Source organism: Podarcis melisellensis (genome assembly GCF_964234715.1).
Source record: "Podarcis melisellensis genome assembly, chromosome: Z".
In the NCBI taxonomy this organism is placed as follows: Eukaryota; Metazoa; Chordata; class Lepidosauria; order Squamata; family Lacertidae; genus Podarcis; species Podarcis melisellensis.
In genome coordinates, this window is record NC_138547.1 from 15,591,938 (window position 1) to 15,615,858 (window position 23,921).

The 23,921-nt window shown below is 47.7% G+C and overlaps 1 protein-coding gene and 1 long non-coding RNA gene across 7 annotated transcripts in view; one reads left to right on the top strand and one right to left on the bottom strand.

The window, feature by feature from the left end:
- FUBP3 (far upstream element binding protein 3) overlaps positions 1–19,908 on the bottom strand; it is a 62,642-nt gene extending 42,734 nt beyond the window's left edge. For 2 of the 6 annotated variants that reach the window (XM_081896814.1, XM_081896812.1), the window contains exons 1-2: positions 19,794–19,908; positions 3,895–4,000 (exon numbers count right to left, since the gene is read on the bottom strand). In XM_081896814.1, coding sequence (XP_081752940.1) covers positions 3,895–3,997 — 103 coding nt within the window. In that variant the 5' untranslated portion in view covers positions 3,998–4,000; positions 19,794–19,908. Of the gene's footprint in view, positions 1–3,894; positions 4,001–7,628; positions 7,765–19,575; positions 19,711–19,793 lie in introns of those variants that run through there. The other 4 variants (XM_081896813.1, XM_081896811.1, XM_081896809.1 and 1 more) reach the window with 3 other exon arrangements.
- A 181-nt stretch (positions 19,909–20,089) lies between these two features.
- Positions 20,090–23,921, top strand: part of LOC309361724 — a 35,281-nt gene continuing 31,449 nt past the window's right edge. The window contains exon 1 of the long non-coding RNA XR_014164604.1: positions 20,090–20,209. This is a non-coding gene — a long non-coding RNA (uncharacterized lncRNA). The remainder of the gene's footprint in view (positions 20,210–23,921) is intronic.

A 23,921-nucleotide genomic window follows, 5' to 3' on the forward strand; every position in this document is an offset into this window, starting at 1 on the left:
CTGCCCTGGGGCTCTATGGTAAAGGGTGGGCAAGAAATCAAATAAATAAATGAATAGAAAAGGGATCAGCAACAGCCTCCACAGAAGGCTTGGGATCTGGGTGAAAGGGGTGCATTGTGTAGCAAATTCTCTACATTTTCAAAGCTAAGCAGGGTCAAATATGGTTTCACATTGGATGGGGGACAGCGTGTTGAGATTCCTACATGACCCTCAGGTTCTAACTTCTAACTCTACGATTCTCTGAATTCTGAGTTTTGCAGTTGTATTAATGGTTTTTTTGAATCAATGTTATTGTCAATTGTTATAAAATGGTTATTGATTGCTTGAATAGTCTGTTGACTGCAAATAAAATGATGGTAAAGGTAAAATACTTAATAAAATCAAACAAATCGGGAGCAGTCTTCTCCCTTGCTGAAAGAAGCAAGGCTTCCCAGGCTTGAAAGAAGAACCTGCAGCCAAGATGTTGCAGCATGTGTGCTTGGCTGCGCTGAGTGCTTGTGGGGCCCACAAGTCTCTCCGGTTCACAAATGTGCCCAGAAAACCTTGACGAACACAGTCATAACTGAACAACTCCAGGGCCACCAGCTGTTCCATGTGACAACCAAAGTTAAAACGTACGTAGCAAGCACATATAGCTGACTGGTGCTGAAATGTATTATAATTTAAGTCAGTGCCTACTCGGGTTGTCTGATACATTTGTGAAGTTTTTGTTTCAGAAATAATTATAGGGAGCTGCTGCCCACTAAAACACTCAAAATGTCTTTTTCGCCATGCATGACATGGAGAGCACATTGCAGCAAGCCAAGAGGGGGAAGGGGGGGGTCACCCCATAGGTTATTTTGTTTGAGCTTACAAATTAAGAAAAGAGACAAAACGAGTTCAGAGAATGCACATCCTTTCAATGCATTTAGGATCTCACAGTGAGCTAGAAGAACATTTGCATAGTTAGCCTCAGACAACAGGGCAAAAGCGTTTACACACCATGAACTTAAATATGCCTCAAGCATTCAGGAACTAATCACAGAGGAATACAGGTTTGATGGGGGACCTGAGACCTGCCAGTGACCTATAACTCCTATCATCCAGGCTGGTTACGGCTGAGAGGAGTAGAGAGTTTAACAATACATGGAGGGTGAAACAGTCCCACAGCCCTAATCTAAGAAGAGGCACCCTTCCATCCCGATTGTACCAGGGAATTCTGTTACTTAGATCAGATATGGGGGATACCTGGGGCCTTCCAGATATTGCTGGATTCCAACTTCTATCATCCCTGGTTATTGGCCACTATTGGTGGCTGCAGGGGCTGAAAGGAGCTGGGGTCCAACAGTATCTGAAGGACCCACAAATACCCCCCAGTTCTTGTTTGCACTAACTAAACTTAAGCATTTTGATCCAGAATTTAGAACATTTAAACATTTCACTTTATATTCTGAAACCACTCTTATTTTCCCCTCTAATCCTTCCCAAACTCACCAATGGTTCCAATATTGGGCGGTGTGTGTGTGTGTCTGTGTGTGTGTGTGTGTGTCAGATGAGGGTATGCATTCTCATTTTTAAATCAAGGTTTTCCATGCACATACCGTACTTTTCCGTCTATAAGATGTCCCCATGTATAAGACACCCCCTATTTGGGGGACTCAAATTTAAGAAAATGAGGGGAGATGGCCCAGAGTTGCTGAGCTTTTTTGTGGAGGATTGCACAAAATACACCTCCCATCTGCCCCATCACCGTCAGCAGCTGCCTAACGCCCGCCCAACTGATAGAGCGTCAGCCAATCAACACCACTCATTGATGCAGCAACAAATAACACACACAATAGCTGCTGACAGCCACGGCAGCAACCAATCAAATGTTCACCCTATGCACTACCCATGTATAAGGCGACCCCCCACTTTTTGGCATGATGTTTAAAGAAAAAAATATAATCTTATACACGGAAAACTACAGTACACTGATTTGGCCAACTTATTTCTGAATGCAGCCGCTCATGTGGCTGCAGTAGATGCCACTCCAAGAGGAGTTTTCTGGGAAGCCCTGGATGCAACTGAGGGATGCGGAAAAAAGTCTCAACACACCTGGCTCTTTAAAACCCAGCCAATAGGATTTTTTTAAAGGGGGTATTAAACTGGAGACCATCTTAAAATCACAGCAGGTTAAACAGACCACATTTAGTCAGGGCAGTAAGCTTTTGAATACCAATCTCAGGAGGGGAGAACTGTTGCACACAGCTCCTGCTTGTGGGCTTCCCACTGATTTGCCACAGTAAGAACAGAAGGTTGGACTGAATGGACCAGGGCTCTTATTATTTTCTGTTCACTTGGGTTAACATGAGCCAGCTCAGTGGGGTTCACCAGCCAACCTATCTATGGACCCACGCACAGAGTCAGTCTAGTCACATAATGAGTTAGGGGTATATCAGCCTATGGAAACCAACAGACCAATACGACATACCTAACTCTGCAGCCGTTGGAACTAGCAGACTCCAGCTGCCCTCTCCCCTCCCCTCGCTTACCAGGCACAGCTTCAACTGAATTTCACCATCAACTAATCAAGGGAACATTCAATCTAGCTTCATAAGCACTGCCCAAACCTACTTGTCATTTGACAAGCCCTGCCAGCCAGGTGCAAAAATTTGATCAGTGGCGTTTAACTACCATGGTTCTGCTTTGTCTGGAAAAAAGAGTAAAGTGGCTGTCCAGATATAGTGACTGTGGAAGACATTATTCTCTTAATCATTTCTGGCATTCCAGTGTTAATCTTCTTTTTTAAAAAATAATTTTATTCATAAATTTTAACAAATAAACAACATTTCAAATTTAGCAATCCATCATTCCTCCTACAACCTCCCCTCCCTCCCTCCATGGTTCCCTCAAAATTTCAGCTTATGCTGCATATTATAGTTACTCTATACCTTCACCTTATCTCACAATAAAAACAAAAAGTTCACCCCTACTGCTACTCTTACTCAAATCCTATTTGCGTTAACATTTTTCTAGTGAGTTTTAAAGTATTCTGCAAATATTTTCCAATCTTCTTTAAAATCAGTCTCTTTCTTATCTCTAATTTTACATGTCAAAACTTGCCAATTCTACATACTCTATCCATTTCAGGTGCTATTCTCCTTTGGTAGGTACCACCTCATCACACCCTTTTTGTGTGTATAATATGCTGTCATATTCCGTAAAGAAATAGATTTATCTGTTTTTTTGGGGGGGGGGGGATATCTGCTCCAGTTATCCCTAGTAAAAAAGCTTCCGGTCTTTTGGGGAAAGTTACCATAAATTCCAACTCATTATAAATCATCTCCCAAAAGTCCTTAGGTATTTTGCATATTCACCACATGTGGCAAAATGAATCTTCTACTACAGGGATGTCTAACAGGTCAATCGGGATTGACTGGTCGATCCCTGGGAGGTTCCGGTCGATCACTGTTGATCGCAGGCTCCTTTTCCTTTGTTTTTGCCTAAGAGCAGCCGTCCCCCCCCCATCTCCCCGCTCTTCATTTTCGCATGATTGTAGGAATGGAAGACGGAGTTTTTGCTGTAAGGCAGATTGTTTCCATAGCTATCATTTGGTGAGCGACTAATCTCCTTTCCCCTTTACTCTAGTCCGACATTTCCCCCTTAATAACGGGGCTTTCCTCCCTAAAGCAAGCTCAAAAACTTTGAGCTGAAACCCCCCCCCCCCCGGGGTAGATCACTGCCAGTTTTTTCCCCTGTAAGTAGATCACAGTCTCTTGGGAGTTGGACGTCCCTGTTTTACTACAATGCTATTCTATTAATTTGCAATAAGCACTCTGCCAGCAGACATCATGCCACGAACACCCTCCTCATAATAATATGAGTAACAGCAAATATCAAAAGGCAAAACAGAAGAAAATCGAGGAGACTTACTTCCATCATCCAGGGGTCGTTTTACTCCGTAACCGTACACTGAAGGGTCCACAAGCGGTGTGGAATTATTCAAGTGAGGGATCTCACCAATTTTAGCAGCCATTTGCTGTAGAGAAAGAAAGAAGAAGTTTGGAACAACATGAGCAAACTAGTTTACTTCTTATGTGGCTGAAACAGCAAGAAACAGCTTTTACAGCAATATATATATTGCGGGGTGGGGTGGGGAATCAAAATTTCATCATGCTAGAGCGTGACCAAAAGACACACGATGCAGCATGAGTGAGAGACGGAATCCAAGAGGAGGCTATGCAGATGGCGGCAGGTTTATAAAGGCAGGAGAAGGAACTGATTAGTTAATGAACTGAGCCAACCAGAGCACAGTACGGGTTACCTGGGACCTTGGTGGGTTTGCTCCTATGGAAGTGGTTGACGCAGATACTGCCAACAAAGAAATAACAAGTTGCACCCCTCCAGGGTCACTGCAACATTATACTCTCCCGCTGCTCATACCCATTTTCCTGACTAAATTAATTAGAGGTGCTTGTTCCTAGATTCTGTTAACAGTTGAGCAACAGGCTGAAAACAACCCCCACAGAGATGCTTTAGGAGCACATACCATGGTCCGGCTCACAACTCAGCCATGGTCAGCTGGAGGTCTCCTCCACATGGGAGGTATACAAGTCGCAACTGTGGTGGGGTATGCAGGGAGTGTCCACCCAGGAGGTATGGTGCAGCAGGGAGGGGCTATGGCAGCAACATGACACAGTTTCACTGTTGTTTCAAAGGGCCAGTAGTGCAAAGGAACAATGCCATTTTGGTGGCTCAGCCAGAGGGAACCAACCCCACACTGGCAACCAAGAAACTGAATTGATGTCACATGCCAAAAGGGATACTGGGAAGCCCAGCTAGTTGGAGCTGCATCTCAACCAGACTCCCCAGGCAGCTTGGCTACACCAAGGGATGGCTAACATGGCACCTGCAGGCACCAGTGTGCCTGTCACTATCTCCAATGGCACCCATTAACAATTTCAGTAAATACCCCCTCAAAAATCCAAAATGCATTCAGGACTTTTTGCTCTCCCTGCTCAGTTCCTGTTTGCACGGACTCAGCCTATCAATGTCATACCCTACCCACCCACAGCTGTCATTCTCCCAATGTGGAAACCCATACATGCTCTCTCTGCACCCCAGAACAGCCACAATACATCACGTGCCCCTATGTCAGGATCTAGCCAATAGCTGACAAATCCTGAGCATCTTCTAATATTAGAACACAAGGGGTGGGGTACTAAGAACTCTCCCTCTCTCTATAAAATTGTAACAGGGCTAAACACATTTTCATAAATGCCATATTAAAATGGAAGATTTATTGGGGGTGTCAGGAACAGAAGAGAGACTTGTTTATGATGTTCTTTAAAAAGGTAAAGGACCCCTGACAGCTAAGTCCAGTCGCAAATGATTCTGGGGTTGCAGTGCTCATCTCGCTTTACTGGCTGAGGGAGCCGGTGTTTTGTCTGCAGACAATTTTTCCAGGTCATGTGGCCAGCATGACTAAGCCCAGGGGTAGGCAACCTAGCCGCTTCTGGCGAAACCAGAGCAGTACATGGAAATGCCATTTACCTTCCCACCGGAGTGGTGCCTATTTATCTACTTGCACTCTGACGTGCTTTTGAACTGCTAGGTAGGCAGGAGTTGGGACTGAGCAACAGGAGCTCACCCCGTTGTGGGGATTCGAACCGCTGACCTTCTGATCGGCAAGTCCTAGGCTCAGTGGTTTAGACCACAGCGCCACCCGCGTCCCTTACAATGTGGACATAAAAACAGAAGCCACCTTATCACACCAGGCAACCCTGACAACTGCAAAGCTGTTGCAGAGACATCTCTTTTTTCCACTTTAACTTGTCTCTCCCCCCCCCCCTTTTTAAAAAGTACAGTAGAAATGAGAAACCTGTGACCCTAGTGATGTTACGGGGAATCCAACTCCCATCAGTCCCTGAAGCCAGTATGGCCAATGTTCAGGGATGGTGGAAAGTGGAGTCCAGCAACATTTGACCCCTGATCTAGCTTGCAGCATCATTCCCTACCGCTTGCAAGAGATGGAAGAAGCCCTCTTATTTAGAAGAGGCAACCCTCATGAAAGAAGAGGTGACCTCTTCTTAGATCAGGGAACTGTGTGGCCTTCTAGACTGTGTTGGGACTCCAATTCCCATCACGCCCAGTCAGCATCCCCCAGCCCAAGCCCCAATACCTCTCCAGCTCACAGGGCCAGTCTTGCCAGACTCTGGGGTTGTGCGCCCATCTCACTTAAGAGGCCAGGGGCCAGCGCTGTCCGAAGACACTTCCGGGTCACGTGGCCAGCGTGACATCGCTGCTCTGGCGAGCCAGAGCTGCACACGGAAACGCCGTTTACCTTCCCGCTAGAAAGCGGTCCCTATTTATCTACTTGCACCCGAGGGTGCTTTCGAACTGCTAGGTTGGCAGGCGCTGGGACCGAGCAACGGGAGCGCACCCCGCCGCGGGGATTCGAACCGCCAACCTTTCGATCAGCAAGCTCTAGGCTTTTACCCACAGCGCCACCCACATCCCATGCGCCACCCACGTCCCAGAGGGGCATTAGGGCTCCCTTAAACAGCTCAGCTGGGGGTGGCAAGCCTCCCGCTCCCCAGCTAAGCAAGTCCCCATATCACTCTGGCTCAAGCAAGCTGATGGGAAAGGGGACTTCTTCAAAGGCTTAGGCAGGCAGAGCCTGAGAAGTGCTTGCTGTGGCTGGGAAATATATCGTCCAAAGCTGATGTGAAGTCCATTTCACTCACTCTTTACTGATCCCTGCACACTCCTTTTGAATACAAGTGACAACCATTTTAGGTACGTCCAAATGATATATGATCACTAGTGCACAGGTCCTTTTGGCCTGTATGAGGGAAGAATGTAGGTGGAATGGGGGAGGGGCAGAGCACACTTATGCGAGATCTGCCAATACATGTGGGGGCCGGGAACAGAAACCCCCATGTGAAATGGTTGTTGCCTATAGTCACATACATATAACCTTTCCTAACTTCTCAAACTATGGTTTACACAGGTGAGAACAAGTCCCTGGCTTGTCTGCTTCCCACTGTCTGCTTCCCACTGTGTTAAGGCTTTAGCATTCCACTGTGGCTCACATTAAACCACAAAGTATCTGAAGAAGTATGCATGCACACGAAAGCTTATACCAAGAACAAACTTAGTTGATTTCTAAGGTGCTACTGGACAATTTTTTATTTTTTTAAATATATTTTGACTGCATCAGACCAACATGGCTACCTACCTGAATTAAACCACAGTTCCCTGTTATAACTACAGAACTCTAGCTTAGCATTGGTTTATGAATGAGACTGATAAACCAGTATCTCCTGTCTTATTACAGAATCATAGAACTGTAGAGTTGGAAGGCACCCCAGAGGTTATGGTCCAATTCCCTGCAATGCAGGAATCTCAACTACCCTGGTTAGATGAGATTAAACCACACCTCCCCACTTGGAAACCGCCCTTGCAGTGAGAATAGAATAGCGAAACAAAGGGAGTGGGGAGTGAGCAGCACAACCATGATACATCAGTAGTAGCAGGGAAAAGAACTTACACAGACCCATAAAATTGCTGCTCCAAACATCTGACCTAAAGTACATTCCTCTAGGAAGAACCCCAACCTTCTGATCTACCCACAAAAAAGTCCATACCAACAACATACAACCTACATTCGAAATCAGCAAGAGCAGCATCGTTCAGGCTTCCTAAGAAACAAGAGTTATGTCAGCCAACTCACTTATCTGAGACTTGTGATGCCCAGGATAAAGGGGAGTATGGGGGACAAAAAGACTAGAAGTTCATGAGTGCCTGTCACAATAGAAGATGGCTGTCACAATGGAATTGTCACAAGGGAATGAGCTGTGGGGTCTCCCAAGGATCTGCTCTGGGACCTGTGCTATTGAACCGGGTTCAAAAACAGGGTTAGAAACTCAGATACAGTGGTGCCTCGCAAGACGAAATTAATTCGTTCCGCAAGTTCTTTCGTCTTGCGAGTTTTTCGTCTTGCGAAGCACAGTTTCCCATAGGAATGCATTGAAAATCAATCAATGCGTTCCTATGGAAACCGCCTTCAGACCAGGTCCGGGGACAGTCTGTCCCCCGACCTCTTCTGAAGGCTGGGGGGGGGGCGGACAAGGGCTTTTCATCCCACCCCCAGCATTTTAAAAAAAACCCGGGACAGCAGAGGACTTCTCCACTGTCCCGAGGTTTTTTAAAATGCTGGGGGGCGACAGCGCTGCCGCCCGCCAGCATTTTAAGATCGCCCCGGACAGCCTCCACTGTCCCGGGGTTTTTTAAAATGCTGGCAGGCGGCAGCGAAGCTTTCGCTGCCGCCCGTCAGCATTTTAAAATCGCCCTGGGACAGCGGGGTCTTCCGCTGTCCCGGGGCGATTTTAAAGTGTTGGCGGGCGGCAGCGCTGCCATCCACCAGCATTTTAAGATCGCCCCGGACAGCCTCTGCTGTCCCGGGGTTTTTTAAAATGCTGGCGGGCGGCAGCGAAGGTTTCGCTGCCGCCCGCCAGCATTTAAAAAAACCCCGGGACATTCTCCGCTGTCCCGGGGCGATTTAAAAGTCTTTGCTCCCCCCCGCCTGCCTTCAAAAGCCGTCCGGGGGCTTTTAAATCGCCCCGGGACAGTCCTGGACCTCTTCTGAAGGCTGGCGGGGGGGCAAAAGTCTTTGCTCCCCCCCCCGCCTGCCGTCGGGGAGAGCGGAGAATCGGAGCGCGTTTTTCCGCTCTCCCGGGAAGGCAGGCAGGCAGGGGGGAGCAAAGACTTTTGCCCCCCGCCGGCCTTCAGAAGAGGTCGAGGACCGACGGGGGGCGAAAGTCTTTGCTCCCCCCCGCCTGCCTTCAAAAGCCGTCTGGGATAGCGGGAAGCGCTTCCCTGCTATCCCGGACCGCTTTTAAAATGCTGGCGGTGGGGAGCAAAGCCTTTCGGCCCCCGCCGGCCTTCCTGGACCTCTTCTGAAGGCCGGAGGGGGGGAAAAGGCTTTGCTCCCCACCGCCAGCATTTAAAAGAGGTCCAGGAAGGAAGCCCATAGGGAAAATCGTCTAGCAAAGCGACGCAAAAACCGAAAAACCCTTTCGTCTTGCGGGTTTTTCGTCTTGCGAGGCATTCGTCTTGCGGGGCACCACTGTATATAAGCTAGGCACCAGATGGCTCCTTAAACCAAGGTTAGTTGCTAAAACAAAATATCTAGTTGCCATTTAAGGGCAAGATGACTCTAAAGTCTTCTTTTTCATAGACTGACTGTGACTGATTATCAGTTAAACATCTGGCTAGTTCTGATGACAACACTGGGCTAGGTTAAGAACTTTGAGAACTTAAAAGACCATTCATAACATAATAATATTCTTCACAACTGTGAACAAAGCAGTGGGGTGGGGTAAGTGCAGACAAGTTACTTTTAGTCCAGCATCCTGTCTTCAAAGTGTCCAGCCCAGATGCCCATGTGGAACCAGCAAACAGGATTCAAGCAAAAGAGCACTCTCTGAATATCCAGCAACTGGTATTCAGAAGCACTGCTGCCTTCAAAGGTGGCAGGAGAGCATAATCTTTGTGGCTAATAGCCATCAATAACCTTCTCCTCCATGAATTTGTCTAATGAAAACAAGGTGGTTGTTTTTTTTAAAAAAAAACCAACAGGATGGTAAAAACTCAACCAGACTGTGAAGCACTATAAAAGACCTCTCTGATCTAGATGAACAGGTGTCAAAAATAACAGATTTTAAGTAAAAGTAAAATAATGCATACCAGGCAGAAGTAAATCCCTAACTCGACTTATACACTGCAGTTGGTATTTTGCAAGATCACCACTATGATTATTACATGTATAGGGAATAAACACAGACCCTCAGAATCACTTATTAATGAAACATTTTTGGCAAGCCTAGTGGATACTAGGGGACTCAAACCCATACCTCATCCACCACATACCTGCACATTGTGGGTTGAGCCTGAGAAACTCTACTTTGCCCATGGCCAAAGATGAAGGAGTTGAAACCCAAGTTTCTCAAGCTACCTCTGACAAATCATGTGGCCTCCTCAGCTACAATGCAGGTCACTGATAGAGGTCAACTATGCATGTGCAACATACGAGTTCAAAAGTTAAAAGGTCTTGGCACAAACCTGCTGTCAGAATAGAAAGCAGTTTTATGGCCAACAAGATTCTAAGGCACCTCCATACATCTTTTCACATACGCTCTAGAGCAGCAGCCTCCAACTTTTACAGGCGTGGGACCCACCTTTAACCCAACCCCCACCACCATCACATTTGTATGCCGCCTTTCCATAGTTAAAATGATGCTCAAGGAGGCTTTGCAATATGAATCATTTTCATGATTGCAAACATAACAGAAGTAGCCATAAACAAGAAATAAAACACATCAAAGGGTACACAACAAAACTGAAAAAATTCCCACATAATTTATTTTAAGATCTAAAAATAAAGATACAATAAATAATATCAATGACAACAACACCGCACTAAACAATACCGCAAGATTCTGTTCACCGCCCAGGTCAGGTGGGGAAAGTCTTGCAAGGTGGGGAGCAGGTCTTCCAGACCTCAGAGCTGAACATGTTTGGAGACCCATTCCTTTTTTTCTGCAATAGATGCACTGTGTTAGGGCTGTGAATCCAGCCCACCTTAGATCAGTCCACAAACCTTTTTTGGATGGATGGAGGGTCTCAACACATCAGCTGAAGACCAGTGCTCTAGAGCAGGGGTAGGCAAACTAAGGCCCGGGGGCCAGATGCGGCCCAATCGCCTTCTAAATCCGGCTCATGGACAGTCCGGGAATCAGTGTGTTTTTACATGAGTAGAATGTGCCCTTTTATTTAAAATGCATCTCTGGGTTATTTGTGGGATCTGCCTGGTGCTTCTACATGAGTAGAATGTGTGCTTTTATTTAAAATGCATCTCTGGGATATTTGTGGGGCATAGGGATTCGTTCATTTCCCTCTCCAAAACAAATATAGTCTGGCCCACCACATGGTCTGAGAGATGGTGGACCAGCCCATGGCTGAAAAAGGTTGTCAACCCCTGCTCTAGAGTTCACAAGGGTCCTTTCAATCAAAAAAGGTATTTAACACACACACTGTGTTGTATCAGCCAAGCATTACATAGAAGCTGACATGTCCCAAGAAGGGCAAAAATTAGCAGGAAAAAATAAGAAAGTTCACATTTCAGGGATGCAGGGGGTTGGACTAAATGAGCTTTTGGATCCCCCTTCCAATCCTACAATTCTATGAGGTTTATTCTCAGTTATACTGCCACAATGCTTGGGAGCATATTTGCAGTTAGAGAACACTACTAGCCCTCCAGCATTTATCATCATGTCATCCACTATTGACAGAGTACTCACCTAAATCCCCTTTTCACCCCCCTCTACTTTCAAGAAGATCATTAAGAGGCCTTAAGGAGTTCCCAGATTGCTGCCCCCTCTGCAAAGGATAACGGAGGGCAGGGCACAAGAACTTCAATCGTTGCTGATTTCTACTTTCTGTCTTCCCGTCTTTCATTTTCCTTTCCAAAAGACCAGACCAGAAAGAGGAATCTCTTGAGAAAGATTCTAGACTGGTTTGTGCCCCACAATCAGTAATGATTATGAAACGAGACAGCCAATATGTCTTCTGGCAACTAACAGATGTTTGGTGGCACAAAGTTTCACAGGCCAGAGCAGAAATTGGGAGCTCCCCTGTTTTCTACAACTCTCATCATCCAGCCCGAATTGAACATGCTGGCTGAGACTGATGGACTACAGATTCCCCATCCCTAGCCTAGAGTCTATTTCCTCAAGGTGTGTGAAGTATTACAGTCAACTAACAATGATATTATGAACAGCACTCCCCCCCCCCCCCCACACATACACCAAAAAAATAAGAAGAGATTACTGGGAATTGTAAAGCACGCCAGGTAGAATGCAGCTCTACCATTCTCAAGCAAACAGAAAGATCTGTTGAAACATACGTGTATGGCAGAGATATAAAGCAGAGCCTTTTGCCAGGTAGCACAAAGGCGTTATAAATCTGCTCTATGGGAGAGAGGCATCTCATGCTCTTTCCTAAGTATGGAGGGTCAAAAGTTGAACAGGTGCTAAATACAGTACTGTACTGGTCACCATATCAACTGGTCATGGTGGCTTAAGAGTTTGGCATAGGGTTGTCAAAAAGGCAGCACATGAGGGGGGAGGCCTTTCCTGCCCTGCCCACAGTCCCAACCAGAATATGCCAATGGAAAATAAGGCAAATTTATTTCAGGAACTATTTGGGCTCTATTGAGAATTTGATCACATCCACAGCATACATTTAAAACACATTAAACCACAAAACTGCTCCCAAAGAATTATGAAAACTGTAGTTAAAAAGTAATGGAACGTGTAGAACTGTGAGGAGTAAAGTTCCCAAGATTCTTGGCTCTGTGTGCTTTAAATGTATGAGATGTAGGAAGCCTGACTGTGAGAACTGCAGTCCACAAAAGTTTATACTACAACAAATCTGTCTTTTAAGATGCCACAGGAATGGCAGGAATGGCGAAACAAGCAAAAATCATTAAATTAGAAGAGAACTCTTCCAAAAGTATCATGCTGGACATCTCCTGGTTCTGGCCCCTATCATCTGACCCCTACTCCCCGCATTCCTCTCCAGGAGCCTCCCCCAAAAGAACCCAAGAATCTCTGACAAACACATCCCACTCACGCCCTGAAGAGATAAAACCAAATGAAAACAGTGAACAGAAAGACAAAATTGCCAGCTTCTTAATTCCATCACACAAATCTGTGTGCTGAGGCCCGACGCTTACAGTTCCAGTTGCTGTATCTCAAGAAGGATACAACACAGCTGGAAAAGACATAGAAAAGGACAACTCTTCTATGAGGAAAGGCTACAGTGAGATTATTGAGAATGTTGGCCTTAAAAAGTAGGTATGAAATGTGCAGGGGGAGGAGAGATACCTCCACTGTCAGAGGCAATATACCTCTGAATACCAGCTGTGGGGAACTGCAAGTGGTGTGTGAGTATTGTTGTACTCAGGTCTTGCTTATGAGCTTCCCAAAGGCAGTTGCTTGACTACAGTGAGAACAGGATGCCCAACTAGATGTGACTCTGCTATAACACAGGTTTAGATTCACAGGGGGGTGGGGAGCTAGCAATAGCTACTTGCCATCTTGGTTGTATGGCAGGGGCAGCAAAACTGTAGCCCTCCAGATGTTCTTGGATTCCAAATCCTATTAGCTCTAGAGAACACAGCAAATGGTCACAGTGATGGGATCATAGTCCAACAATATATGGGACCCAAAGATTGAAGAAGGCTGGCTAAGGGGGTGGCAGGTACACCACATGGTGTACAATAACAGGCCCTGCGGGAGCATGATTTTCCATTGATTACCCTGATGCCACCGCCCATTCCCTAGGGAGCTACCTCACTGTGTCCTAATGGTAGGGCCGGCTCCAGGGTCAGTGATCACACATTCCTAACTCAAAAACTCAACTCAGACACATCTGCTGTATGTTACCTCCAAGTTCAAGAGGGGTACTGTACCAACGTGCTAAGAAGCAACATCAAGGACACTACTGCCTTCATCTATTTCTTTGCTTCCTAGACATCTTAGGAAGATATCTAATGAGCAAAGCATCTGCCTTGCATGCAGAAGGCCCCTGGTTCAATTCACAGCAGCATCTCCAGGTGAAGCTGGAGAGAGAATCCTGTCCAAAACTCTACAGAACTGCTGTCACTCAATGTAGACAAGACTAAATGGACCGCTAGTCTGACTTTGTGTCAAGCAGCTTTCTATGATTCCACGAAGGGCTCTGGCTCTGCTGCAGAGCACCCACCTTGCATGCAGAACATCCCAGATTCAATTCCTGGCATCTCCAGGTAGGGCTGCAGCTTTCTACATTACTGCCCACTGTGAGAAAACAGGCTGCTGCCTTTGTGTCCTTGATCCTACAAGGCTCAGTTTTTACTAAGCCACCCTAGGAATAGAACAGGGGTCAGTAAACTTTTTCAGCAGGGGGCCGGTCCACTGTCCCTCAGACCTTGTGGTGGGTAAAAACACACAGATTCCTGGACCATCCGCGGGCTGGATTTAGAAGGCGATTGGGCCAGATCCGGCCTCCGGGCCTTAGTTTGCCTACCCATTGAATAGAACATTCATGTCCAAAGGCAGTCCACCTGGCAGGTGGGTGTGGCAATAGCAGAAAAGGGCTGCTGTTTTCACCCCCAGCTTATGTGGCTCTCCAAGATGCTTTGGTTTTACTGGTTTGGTTGGAGGGGAAAATAGAATGCCTGTTGATTCTACGTCCAGCAGAACTCATTTAGAAGTTCCTTTAAAAAAAAAAGACAAGAGAGACGCCATCTACTTTTGGCTCTTCCTCAACTGGACATTTACATCTGGCTGAAGAGCAAAAGCAGAGGAGCCCAGCCGGGCAATCGCATAATTTCTGCATTGGTTCCCTCTCAACTGTCACCCAGTGGCAGACTGAAACTGTTATCTTCCCACCCACCCCCATTCTTCTTTCCTCTTGCATCATGTATTTTTGATAGCAAACCTGTGAGGGTAGGGACTGTCTTACTACTGACCTTTGTTAAGCTGCTCTGTGAGCACCCTGTCCCCCCACGGCCACTGCCATGGAGCAGGGTAAACAAAATTCTCTGAACAAAATAGATGAAAACATCATCAGCATAATAAAACTTTCATTTTTATTCAACAAAGCCCTTTTGGTTTTATTAACCATGACAAACATTAACTGTCCAGAGGCAGTGTACCTTACAAAAAGCAACTGCTGGAGAGGGCCATCGCCCCTTATCCTGCCTGGGGTGCGGCTCCCAAACAGGGTAATGGGATGGTGCTCTGGTTATCTCCCGCTTGGACTACTGCAATGCGCTCTACGTGGGGCTACCTTTGAAGGTGACCCGGAAACTACAACTAATCCAGAATGCGGCAGCTAGACTGGTGACTGGGAGCGGCTGCCGAGACCATATAACACCGGTCTTGAAAGACCTACATTGGCTCCTAGTACGTTTCCAAGCACAATTCAAAGTGTTGGTGCTGACCTTTAAAGCCCTAAACGGCCTCGGTCCAGTATATCTGAAGGAGCGTCTCCTCCCCCATCGTTCTGCCCGGACACTGAGGTCCAGCTCCGAGGGCCTTCTGGCAGTTCCCTCACTGCGAGAGGCCAAGTTACAGGGAACCAGGCAGAGGGCCTTCTCGGTAGTGGCGCCTGCCCTGTGGAACGCCCTCCCATCAGATGTCAAAGCGATAAACATCTACCTGACATTCAGAAGACATCTGAAGGCAGCCCTGTTCAGGGAAGTTTTTAATATGTGACATTTTAGTGTATCTTTCATCTTTGTTGGAAGCCGCCCAGAGTGGCTGGGGAAACCCAGCTAGATGGGCGGGGTACAAATAATAAATTATTATTATTATTATTATTATTATTATTATTTATTAAATTTGTATTCCCGTAGGCCTCAGGGCGGTTCACATGATAAAATCACAATATAAAAACACAAAATACATAATCAAAAGAAAAGCAACAACAACCCAACAATACCCCAGCACATTTTAAAAGGGCGTTGAATGTCATATTGGCCACTGTCATGAAAACATGACAGTGCCCAATATAGACATTATGGGACTAAGCAAGCAAAGCTCCACGATAGCTTTTTCTAGCTACAACAGGGAGCAAAAGCTTCACGCCCACAGGAAGTTTACCTTTGGAGACCAGTTGCTGAAGGAGGGAAACGGGTAGAGAGGGAAGCCAAGCAAGGGAGGAGAAGGGCCGATTTGGGAAGGCTTCCAAAAAAGCATCTGGGCTTGAAAAAGAGGCTGCTGAGCTACTCCTCCATGTCAGAGGCAGTCTACATTTGGAGATCAGAAGCTGGGGAGGGGGGGGGGGAGCTGGAGGTGAGGTCATGCAAAAGAGAAGGAAGGCTGCTTCAATTCCTGCATTGCAGAGGGCTAGAGTATATGACCTTTGGGGTTCCTCCCAACTCTACAATTCTATGACTCTATGAAACATCCTGCTTTGGGAGGGGGCTTCCAAAGTGGAATCTGAGTTGGGCAAAATGGGGAGGGCAGTGTTAGAAACTCAAATACGTAAGATAATTGCCAAATGGCACCTTAAACCTAGGTTATGGTCGCCACAACAGAATATCTAATGGAAAATCTAATAGTAATGGAATTTAGTAGTAGTAGCAGCAGTAGTAGTATTCATTTAATTTCTATACTGCTTTATATTTCAATGAAAAAAATCTCAAAGTGGTTTACAACAAATTAAAACATCAAACAAAACAAGCCAGAATACAGTCATACCTCGAGTTGAATGTGCTTCAGGTTGAGCGCTTTCTGGTTGCGCTCCGCGGCAACCCAGAAGTAACAGAGTGCGTTACTTCTGGGTTTCACTGCTCACGCATGCGCAGATGCTCAAAATGACGTCACACGCATGCACGGAAGCGGCAAAATGTGCCCTGTGCATGCACAGACACGCCATCGCATTCCATTCAGGATGCGAACAGGGCTCTGGAACAGATCCCGTTCGCATCCCGAGGTACCACTGTACAACAAATTCAAGCTTCAAGAAATATATTTCAGAGCCTTCTCTAAGTGACATTTTGCTTTCCCCATATTTATTTATCTACTTAATTTATATAGCCGCCTCATGGCAGAAGTACTCTAGCATGTCGGACTAGGACCTGGGAGATGATCAGAGTTTAAATCCCCACTAAGTCATGATGCTCACTGGGTGACCTTGGGCCAGTCACAGCCTCTTAACCTACCTCATAGGATTGTTGTAGTGATTAAATTGGGGGGGGGGGTGAACCATGGAGAAAAAAAGAAAGCTGGAGAGGCCAGTCAGATGGAGATGTCAGTTACCAACCTGACATCCAAAGATTCCCACATAGTCACAATTGGACCTGCACCAGTTGCAAAATGCACCTGGTGAATTTCTAGCATGGGTATGTGTGGCCAACATTAATTATACGCAGCATTAGACGCACTGAAAAGTATTTGGCATGAGTAGCTTGAAGTTGACTGATTTCAATGAGTCTGCTTCGAGTATTATTATCAATAAATTGTAGTTAAACTTACTACCAATCCTTCAGCAGCAGGTCCTAGGATTGGTTCAAACAATTTAAAAACTAGAATTAAAAACAATTAAATTGTAACGGGGTGAGCACCCAAAACACACCTCAGGTGCCGAAGGCCACTTAGGCAGGCTATAACATCCTAGGTCAAAGAGACCCACAGCTGGGCTCTTCTTGGAGAGCTGCAGCTAGTCTGTGTAGAAAATACAGGGCTAGATAAACCCCAAAAGTCTGACTCAGTACAAGGCAGCTCCCTATTTAATTCAAAACCCTGAGGACTGGAACCTTGCTGTAACTTTAGGGGAAGGGCCCCTAAAGTTCATCATTAAAGCACGTACTTTAAAGGGTCCAGGTTCAATCCTAAACATCTCCAAGTAGGGCTGAGAAATACTCCCTGCCCAACATTCTGGGGAACTGCTCCCAGTCACTGTGACAATACTGAGCTAGACGGACCAAGGGTCTAACTCTTTTTAGAGGAAGGGACCATGGCTCAGTGACAGAGTATGCATGCACAAGACTCCAGGCTCAACCAAAGCAGCATCTCCAGGTGGGGCTGGGAACTCTCCCCTGCCTGAAACCCTGGAGAGCCTCTACCAGTCAGTGTAGGCATTAGTGTTTTAAGACAGATCACAATACTCTGACTCAATATAAGGCATATCTTCCTATGTTCCTAGTTTTAAAACCAAGACCCTATTCCTATGCAGTTTGGTCACAAGCCGAAAAGGCTTCTCCACATCTGACACACAGCATTAATATATGTCACCCTTTCCCACACTGGTCTCCCAGTGCATGACAGGTGGCCTCTGCCTCATCCAGCCCTGCCCCAGACCAGCCTTCTGAGCTTGATGGAACAACAGTCTGATTCAGTATAAGGCAGCTCTATAAGTCCCTATTCAAATCAGCTTTTATTTCAGAACCATGAGGACTGGAATCTCAGTTCATTTTTAGGCGTAAGGCCTCTGCACAGTGTTTAAACATATGTTTAAAAGTCCCAGGTTCAATTCCCTGCAGCATCTCCAGGTAGGGCTTGGAATTGCTCCCTGTCTGAAATCCAGGAGAGCTACTGCCTCTCAGTGCAGACAACGCTATCCAACAATGAGCTAAAGGTAAAGGTAAAGGGACCCCTGACCATTAGGTCCAGTCGTGACCGACTCTGGGGTTGCAGCGCTCATCTCGCTTTATTGGCTGAGGGAGCCGGTGTACAGCTTCCAGGTCATGTGGCCAGCTTCTGGCAAACCAGAGCAGCAAAAGGAAATGCCGTTTACATTCCCGCCTGAGCGGTACCTATTTATCTACTTGCATTTTGACATGCTTTCAAACTGCTAGGTTGGCAGGAGCAGGGACCGAGCAATGGGAGCTCACCCCGTTGCAGGGATTCGAACCACCGACCTTCTGATCGGCAAGTCCTAGGCTCTGTGGTTTAATCCACAGCGCCACCCGTGTCCCTTAACAATGAGCTAGACAGACCCTAATAATCTTACTGTAAGGCAGCTTCCTGTGTTCTTATATTATGGGGGATGGTTGTAACTCTGTTGCATGCAGAAGGCCCCAGGTTCAATCTTCAGGAGCATCTCCAGCCACAGCTGGGAAAAGACCACCTGCCAGAAACTGCTGAAAGCTGCTGCCTATCAGTGTAGATGGCACTGAGATAAACAGACTCCAATGTTCCAACTCAGGAAGTTACCTTATGCCTCATTGTGTCCCAGGGGGAAAAATGTCTCCCCACATTTGACACACACCCTTTCCCACAATGGCATCCCTTCTCCCAGGAGGAGTTGTGATGGGCCCACCTTCCATATGCCTACTCCTCCTCCTGCCCTGGTTTGGCCTACCCCATCCCAGCCCACTAACCTAAAGAGGACAACGTTCTTACTAGGTATAAGACAGCTTTCTCATGCTTTCCACTTAACTCATCCCTTTATTCAGAACCACAAGGACTAGAATCTTGCCTTCCTCTTTAAGAGACAGAACTGTGGCTTGGTGGCTCCAAGTCCATTCCCCCATGCCCACATCTCCAGGAATTATGAAAGGTCCCTGCCTGAAATCCCTTAAGAGCCACTGCCTGCCAGTGTGGGCAACGCAGTCTGCCTCGTTTGGGAAAAGCGGCCACAGTTCAGTGCTAGGAACGTTTCCTTTACACAGGACCGTCGAGTTTCCCCCCAACACACACATACCAATCCGCCTGAAACGCTGGACAGACTCTGCCTGCCAGTGCAGGCAACACTGAGTTCGACCCACGCCAGAGAACTCGGGAAGTTGTCTCGCGCGCCACGCTATAGCCCCTGGATGGGATGCAGTTCGGGGCAGACCCCTGGAAAGGACCAGAAACGCCTCCCCGCGCCGGCCTCCCTTCCTCCCACACACCCCAGGAGGAGGCCCGAGGGGCTACCCTTCCCCACTTCTCCATATGCTGCCTCCTCCTGCTGCCAAGGCCGAGGCGCGCGGGGCGGCGAGGTGAGGCGAGGGGCCAGGCCGGGCCCTCCTCGCTGTCTGCCATGCGGCCTTCGCCCCCACCCACCCGCTCTTACCTGGCGGACGCGGTGCAGCGCGTCGACGAAGCCCTCGCTCTTCCCCGCCCCCGCGGGTGCCGCGCTCGGCCCCAGAGCCAGCTCCGCCATGACGCGCGCGCCGCCGCCTCGGCCCAGGCCTCCTCCCGCCGCCGCCTCGGCCTCCTCCTTCCTCCTGGGCCTCCTCCTTCCTCCTGGGCCTCCCCCCGCCCGGCCGCTCCTGCCGGCCGCTCACTCACTCAGCCTCTCCTCCGTCCAGCGCCCGGGGGCTCAATCTCGCTTCGCCTTCCTCTCCCTCCCCCCCTTCTCCCTCTCCCTCTTTCTCTCTCCGCCTGGGGACCCGTACCCGGAAAGGGAAATCCCGCCCCTCGCTTCCGCCCGAGACAGGAAGTAGAAGGAGGGAGGGGCAGCCAGGGAGAGGAGAGACAGGCCGGGAAAGAGGCGCGGCGCTAGCCGAGCGAACCTCTGCTTCCGGGGGAGGCGGGCGGGAGGAGGAGGGGGTCACGTGGCCAGGGGCGGGCTCCGCGTGGCTTCTCAGGAAAGGCCCGGATGGGAGGAGCCTAGGAGAGGAGGAGACGGGACGGGGAGGAGCCTTAAAGAGTAATACAATATGTACTGTGCATATTTGCGGTGATCGAAAGCACACCTGCTGCGGGTTTGTTTTTTAATCTAGTTTTAACGTTGACCACGTTTCTGTTTGCATGGTTCAGGGCAGCTGCAGGACTCAGGCCTGTTGCAGCGCTTTCAGTCACCTTTTGTATTTTGATGGTGATGATGTATGCAACCTGCAGAACTCCAACTTTGGAGTCACGTTTTATATTTGTATAATTTAAATAATAATGTTTATGCCAGCTGCAGGGCTCAGACTTGTTGCAACTTATGGATTAACATTTTATATTCAGATAATTTAAACAACAACGAGAAGAACAATATTGTTGCATGCTGCCCAAGTCACTGAGCTGCATAAAATTCCAAGGGTTCCAGGTGCTTATGCCATGTTAAGTTTCCTTGGAAGCAGGGATGGTGGATACTAGTGTTTAAGGATATATGGGTTTATTTACACAAATTTACCCTGGTCTCCCAAGGTCGAACACTCTAGCCCAGGGGTCAGCAAACTTTTTCAGCAGGGGGCCTGTCTACTCTACCCTCAGACCTTGTGGGGGGCTGGACTATATTTGGGGGGGAATGAATGAATGAATTCTCTGTGCCCCACAAATACAGTGGTACCTTGGGTTACATATGCTTCAGGTTACATACGCTTCAGGTTACATACGTTTCAGGTTACATACGCTTCAGGTTACAGACTCCGCTAACCCAGAAATATTACCTCGGGTTAAGAACTTTGCTTCAGGATGAGAACAGAAATCGTGCTCTGGCGGTGTGGCGGCAGCAGGAGGCCCCATTAGCTAAAGTAGTGCTTCAGGTTAAGAACAGTTTCAGGTTAAGAACGAACCTCCGGAACGAATTAAGTATGTAACCCAAGGTACCACTGTAACCCAGAGATGCATTTTAAATAAAAGGTCACATTCTACTCGTGTAAAAACACGCTGATTCCCGGATTGTCCATGGGTCAGATTTAGAAGGCGTTTGGTCCGGATCCAGTCCCGGGCCTTAGTTTGCCTACCCATGCTCTAGCCACAAACTTTCCTCCCCAATCAACCAAAAGAAATGGTGGAGGGCGGGGTCTGCCAATGCTTCAAAAGGTGGCAAGGTGACCCTCCTGCTCATTCCACTGAATGGAGCTCTGGACCCATTCACTAGTTTTTGACACAGCTTCCCCCCCCCTCGAGTCACAGCACAGCTGTGTGTGATGATTCACTTAGGTGCCTCATCCTGCCACTTTTCAATGTGGTTTTCCCTTATAACAAACATACCGTATTTTTCGCACCATAGGACGCACTTTTTCCCCTCCAAAAATGAAGGGGAAATGTGTGTGCGTCCTATGGTGCGAATGCAGGCTTTCGCTGAAGCCTGGAGAGTGAGAGGGGTCGGTGCGCACCAACCCCTCATGCTCTCCAGGCTTCGCACACCTCTCCGCAAGCAGCAGGAGCCCAGCGCTGGGCTCAGCGCGTCCAGGCTTCGCGGACCTCTCCGCAAGCAGCGGGAGCGTTCCCGCTGCTTGCGGAAAGGTGCCTGCATGCCGAAGCCTGGGCGCGCTGAGCTCAGTGCGTCCAGGCTTCGCGAACCTCTCCGCAAGCAGCGGGAGCGCTTCCGCTGCTTGCGGAGAGCTGCCTGTTTGAGGGCTGGGGGGGAAATAATTTTTTCCCCTTTATTTCCCCCCCAAAAAAACTGGGTGCGCCCTATGGTCCGGTGCGCCCTATGGTGCGAAAAATACGGTATATAAACAACATCCTTGCCAGCCAGCTTCCCTGCCACCCCCAACTAAGCCCATGGGGCTGAATGCTGGGGCTGGAGATGCTCCCTCAGGATTACAGGGACACCAATCCTTTGAATTGTTCTCAGAAACGTACCAGAAACATATCTAGGTTGGTGACCATCATTGCCTCAGTCTTCCAACATTGATGGAGTTGCCCATTAGTTCAACAGTTTTTTCCTACAGGTCTTTTCAGTGCTATTTTTCTAGAAAAAGAGGTGCCAGCGGTTGCCATGAACTCCTCCCTTGTTCTCTTGGAATGGCAATGGCGTCAACCTGAGAGGTGCTGGAGTTCAGCTCCGGTGAGCTCCGCCTGAAAAAAAGCCCTGTGTCTTTCACAAAGCATGTCAGATAAATAGTGGAGTTTGGTGCCTATTTCAACTGCTAGGGTGGAAAACAGGGAGCCCAAACAGTAGGTGGAGCAGAGCCAATGAGATGGAGGAGCCAACTAATTCTAGTTTGGTCCACATCCTCCTCCCTAGTGAGCAACACTGAGAGTAAGGAGGCGGAAGCCGTTAGGCCGGTCCACCCCTGGATGAGATGGGGCCCCATCTCTATTTTTTACAATCACAATCGGGATTTGGGCCCTGAAGTTCTAACCACCCTCTGATGACTGCATTAAGGAGTGAGGGTTGCCATATATCCAGAATTCCCCTGACGTAGCTCGTATTCGGCCCTCGTAAACAGCGTCTGCATGGAAATCGCTTAAATGTCCGGAAAATTCCAGACCTATGGCAGCCCATGTCTGAAGTGTTGTTTTTGGCAAATTTCATTAAAAATAGCTCAAAAGCTCAACAAGTTTGGGCAAAAGAAAGGGCTAAACAACTTTTGTGTCCTTTTTTTGAAATATGGCAACCCTATGATAGCTATGAGCACTCATTTGATGGTAATTGGTATTGATAGCTCTGGGATTTGGTGCTAATGGATCAACTAACATGCCAATGTTGTGCACACCAGAAAATTCAAGCCACAGAAAAATTCTATGCAGTCTGGTTAAGTTTTATTTCTTATGCCAAGATTAACGAACATGGATAAAAACCACCAAGTTCATAAAGTCTTTTCAAGATCTTGTTAAAGACTTTGAACATATCTACACTATACATTTAAACTGTGCTCTTTTTCTAGAAAAAATGGTCCTGGAACTCAACATGAATGCCTCCCTTGTTCTCTTAGATGTCACCTACCTGAGAGGTGCCAGAACTGAGTTCCGGCAAGTTCTGACTGAAAAAGGGTTTAAAGTAAGGTTACCAGATTTTTTTCAACGAATCCAGGGACATTTTTTTAACAAAAAAAGAGGATTTTTTAAAAAAGTTATTTTTAAAAAAATTAAGAAGTAATATCTTCTCTTTTGTGGTCTCCTCTGTCACACAGCCTTCCTCTGGGCCCTGACCTGCTCTCTTGGAGCGCTAGCCACAGTGGAGGAGGCTCAGATAGGGCCTGGGCTCGGCCACATGTCCTTGCCCTCCTGATGCTCTCCTACTTCTTGTCCTCAGTTGGCGCAGCAAGGTCGGGGCTCCCCTCTTTTTTCTCCTTCCTCTTTCTCTCTCTTGCTTCTCCTCCTCTCCTCCTTCTCCCTGTGTCAGCCCCGGAGCGTCGCTGGGCTCTCGCTCCCGGCTCGATTTGGGTCACTGGTAGCGGTTCCCCCAGTTGACACTGCAAGCGTCCCCAGATCCCCCTTGGCAGTGGCGGCGGCAGCAGCAGTCTCAGCAGCCCAGAGCCAGCCTGGTAGCACACATGGCTCTGGCTGGCTTCAGGAGCTGCTTGCTGCCGTGGCATCCACCATTTTGCCTCGTCAGAAGTCCCCATATGATGTGTCTTGTGCCGTTGAACTAATCACGCAACATTCATTCCCTACTAATAAATCTACAACACTTAAAATATAAATCCAGGGACGTTAAATGCAATCCGAGGACATTCCGGGGACGGATTTTGTCCAGGGACAGATTTGTAAATCCGGGGACTGTCCCCGGGAAATGGGGACATCTGGTAACCA